This window comes from Macrobrachium nipponense, chromosome 9, assembly GCF_015104395.2.
Source record: "Macrobrachium nipponense isolate FS-2020 chromosome 9, ASM1510439v2, whole genome shotgun sequence".
NCBI classification, from domain to species: Eukaryota; Metazoa; Arthropoda; class Malacostraca; order Decapoda; family Palaemonidae; genus Macrobrachium; species Macrobrachium nipponense.
In genome coordinates, this window is record NC_061110.1 from 59,467,069 (window position 1) to 59,471,856 (window position 4,788).

General features: G+C 38.0%; 1 protein-coding gene across 1 annotated transcript; it reads right to left on the bottom strand.

Annotated features, from left to right (window-relative positions):
- Nucleotides 1-427: 427 nt before the first annotated feature.
- On the bottom strand, nt 428-2,284 carry LOC135218077 (general transcription factor II-I repeat domain-containing protein 2A-like). The gene has a single exon (XM_064254219.1). The coding sequence runs from the start codon at nt 2,282-2,284 to the stop codon at nt 428-430; it is 1,857 nt and encodes a 618-aa protein (XP_064110289.1).
- Between the last annotated feature and the right edge of the window lie 2,504 nt (nt 2,285-4,788).

Sequence of the window (4,788 nt, forward strand, 5' to 3'; positions counted from 1 at the left end):
CACAAGACACACGTTGTGATCCTAAACCACTTTCATCCACACGTGGCTGCACAGAACAGTGTTGAGGCGCAAGGTCATCTTGGGTGCTGGGTCCCTCGCCAGCATCCAAGTCCAAAATACGTCTTACACCAGGGGTCGGCAACCTTTTGAACACGCTGTGCCAGTTAATAATTTAATACATTTTTTTTAAGTACCTTGCGTGCCAGGTGCTATTTTTCAAGCACTATTATAGATAATATACATATATCCTGGGGATAGGAAAATTAAAATCATAATTGTACTGTAATAGCCATTGTAATTATATTGTATTTTCCTGAACATGCATACAATAAATGTAATTCAAATATAATTTTTATTTATTTATTTTCTGCATCTATTATTGTCTGTAACAAAAACTATTTTAGGTTTGAAGTTTATACACTTAGTATTAATGCGATCCTTGCCCTTGCTTCCCTTTGACCAAAGTTGAAATTTCAGGTGAATATTTCGACACCTTGAGTTTCACGCAACCCTCAGAGTGATCCGTTGTAAGCCTGCTGCGATGAGGGCTGAGGATGTGCTTCATTTGTGAAAATATCTGCTCACATTGATATGTGGATCCATACGCTGATAGCAGTGCAAAAGCTACTTTCTTCATACAATTGAATTTATCAGGTAGTGATGCCCAAGACCTTAAGATGGATGTTGCATGATCATTTTTACTGCTTTCCAGTATTTCTCGAAGATCTTTGAATTTAGCTGACCACAATGTTGAGGCCTGAAAGTCGATTAACTGCATTTCTAATTCCTCAGTTTCCATCCACTCAAAGAGAGTCGTGTCCAAGTCACTGTATTTAAAGGTGTCCGGTCTGATTAAAAATGAAAACACTGGGTCCATGTGTTGAAAATCTTGAAACCTGATTGAGAATTCTGACTTTAATTCTTGCATGTACAGTTGTAGATCAGAAGTGTTGACTGGATGCATTGAAGATAAGTTTTTCAGATTTTTGAAATAACGGAAAGAGCCGGTTTCCACATCTGTTGAGTAGATTGCAAGCTTTGCAACAAATGCTTTCCAATTATCGTACAAACCCAATACCGTTTTTCCTGCACCTTGCAGGAGAAGATTGAACTCATTTAGATTTTTGGTGATGTCTGAGAGAAACATAAGTTTCACAATCCAATCTCCGTCTTCCAACTCAGGATAGTCTTGGCCTTTTTCTGATAAGAAAACCTTGATTTCATCAAAGCATCCCACAAATCTCTCCAATACCTTCCCACAACTTAACCACCTAACACTGCAATGCAAAGGTATATCTTTGTACACACTGTCCACCTCTTCAAGAAAAGCTTGAAACTGCCTGTGCGTAAGAGGAGAGTGTGCAACAACAAAATTCACTATTTTTGTGACAGTAGTCATCACCTTCTTGAGAACAAAGCTCGAGATCTTGGCACATAAATTTTCTTGATGAATTATGCAGTGCAATTTCAGAATGGGGTGCCCAATTTTCTCCTCAACCAACTTCGTAAAACCCTTGTTTTTCCCTACCATAGCAGGAGCACCATCCGTTGTAATTGCAAAAATCTTTCCTATGTCTACCCCTCTGTTCTCAAAATGGTCGGTGAATGCCTTCAGTATGTCTTCTCCCTTGGTGGTTCCATACATAGGTTCAAGACAGCACAGTTCCTCGTGTACCTCTGTGTCACTATACCTGGCAAAAACAGCCAAGTGGGGAATGTCATTTATATCCACGCTTTCGTCCAGGGCAACACTGAACACAGGTGTAATTGTTAAAGCAACCGTTTGCTGCTGGGTTACATTATCAGCCATTTCAGAAATACGTCTCTCCACGGTCCTAGCTGAGATAGGCATGTCTTTTATCCTTGAGATAATCACGTGTTTGTTTGTTATTCCATCGAATAATACTTCAGAGCACTCTAGGAAAGCTGCTTTTATAAAATCTCCATCAGTAAAAGGCTTTCCATGCTTAGCAATACACAGAGCTAGTTTGTAACTGGCCTCAGTTTCATTACTTTTGCTAGCACTCAAGTTTTTAAACACATTACTCTGTTTTCCATAGCGGGATACTGCTTTCTTGATCGCCTCAGCTTTGTCAGCACTATCCTTGAAAGTCTTTTCGTGCTTTGTTTCGAAATGTCTTTTAACACTTGATGTGCGGCATACGACATTCTCGCAGCAGAGAGCACACACAGCACGGTCATTCTGCTGAATAAATCCAAAGTCATTTGTCCATGACGACTGAAATGATCGGACATCAAGCTTGACTTTTTTCGCAGTAGCCATGGCGACAAATTAAACTGGGAAGGGTGTTAATAGTGGAAGGTGGCTAAAGAGTAACTGAAACAACAGCAGAGTACGATGCAATCACGTACCCCTCATCGTGATGAGTATGAAACGTTTTTGTTACAATTCATGTATCATACTCGTCTAGCCTACATCTCGTCCAGCCTACATCTCGATGCAATCATGTACCGTACCCCTCATCATGAATATGAAACGTTTTTGTTTTAATTCATGTATCATAGGAAAAAATTACTTTTTAATCATATGATTTGAAAGGAAATAAACCATATAGATAAGAATAATAATGCACAATACATATTCTCTCTCTCTCTCTCTCTCTCTCTCTCTCTCTCTCTCTCTCTCTCTCTCTCTCTCTCTATTTATATATATATATATATATATATATATACTATATATATATATATAGATATATATATATATATATATATATATATATTATCTGTTTTGTTGTTTAGGATTTTTCTTTGCATTTTCGAATCACATGCCGTGCCATATGCAAAGCACTCGGCGTGCCATAGTTGCCGACCCCTGTCTTACACGATCCCTTCCGACAGGTAAAATGCGCCATTTGCATTCCATACATCGTTGAGACATCTCTATGAACGTCCTGTAGCACCACAAATATTCAAACTGTCGCACAAGTTCGGCAAAACACGATTGCGGCAAAAGATCGCTCTCAGACGATGCGTCGCTGATGCTGGCTGATGCGAGAAGGAGGCATTTCGCGCATGCGCACTTAGGTCACACTTCTAAACAAAATAACACCTTGATCCGTGAACTCCCAGCATCCCCCAAGGCGCGTGATTCAAAAGTTTTCAGCTGGTAGGCCTATACATATTTTTCCGCGAATTTAAAAAAAAACTTTTCTGTGTCGACGTACGATACGTCCAATCGGCACCCGACAGACAATTTATCTTGACGTATAATACGTCCAATCGGCGTAAGAGGGTTAATTTCTTATGGTACGAAAACAGACAGATGCCCAGGGACCGAAAGCGATTGTGTCGCACTACAGCAGCAATCCGGCAGTAAAACATCTTCATATACCCAAAAAGTAAATAATAAAGATATATATGTGCATTACGATTATAACAATTACATGAATAGCTGATAACAATCTGCATGAATAACTGGTAAACTGTTCTGCAAAAAAGTTGAGTATAGTTGTTGTTGTTGTTGTATTAAGCCAACACTTCTTGTTGGCATGGGCCTTTCCCTTGTTTGGCCCGTAGGTGATCTGAAAAGATTCTTTAGGTACATGGTTAGATTTTTTGAAATTGGAAATATCTTTAGTTGTAGAGATAGGAGTGGACAGGGGAAGGATGATGGTGTCAGTAAGAGAGGGCCATCATGTCATATTATAGTTGAAGTTTGAAGGAATGTAAGGCTTTCGAAAATCGGAGAAGCGGTGCAGGTGGGGTTGTCCAACCTGTTTATGTTAACTACTTGTTTAGTTGTTTGTGTACATACTGTTATCTGAAAACAACTTAACTACTCTACTGTAAATATCCAATCTATTGTAACATTACTCGTATGACATTTATCTTTTGTTTACTTAACTATAAAACTGTAAATAAGTTAGTCAGTGTATATCGAAATTCTAAAGGAATAGGAATAAAGCACAGCAAGCAGTTTCTGGAGTTTTATATTTCTACCAAAGGAAATCAACATGGTGGCAGCGGTTATTTAAAGAATCCAAAAGAAAAAAAAAAGAAGAAAGAAGACTATTGCTACAAAACGTGTTTTCCTGAAGAAAATGGCTGAATCTGTGTTTCGTTTGCCTCCACCACTAGACCCCTTGGATGATAATCTTGCTGATACTTTCAAAAAATGGAGGAGACAAGTGGACATCTATATGACAGCAAGCGGAGCTAGTTCTAAACCCAAGAAAACGAAGGTTGCAATTATACTCCATTGCGCAGGACCACAAATGGTAGAAATATTTGACCAGTTTAATTTTGAAACAGAGGAGCAGAAAGATAATCCTGATGATGTAATTAGGAGATTAGAAGAGTATTGTTGTCCTCGTACCAGTGAAGTGTTACAGTCCTTCAGGTTTTGGAAAATTACATACAAACAGCCATTTAATTCATTTTTGATAGAACTCAAGGTTCAGGCCGATAAATGTAATTTTCAAGAAAAAGAGCGAATGATAAGGGATAAAATTGTGTTTTCAGTGACAGGGAAACTCCAGAAACTGCTTGCTGTGCTTTATTCCTATTCCTTTAGAATTTCGATATACACTGACTAACTTATTTACAGTTTTATAGTTAAGTAAACAAAAGATAAATGTCATACGAGTAATGTTACAATAGATTGGATATTTACAGTAGAGTAGTTAAGTTGTTTTCAGATAACAGTATGTACACAAACAACTAAACAAGTAGTTAACATAAACATCCCCCTTTCTTTGGGTTTTGACAAAAATAAGAAACTAACAAATTGATACAACATAAAATAAGGAACAAGTAGGATACATTGTA

What these genes read in the sequence shown, in the direction of transcription:
- LOC135218077 (XM_064254219.1), bottom strand. Translation starts at nt 2,284, where the DNA reads ATGGCTACTGCGAAAAAAGTCAAGCTTGATGTCCGATCATTTCAGTCG.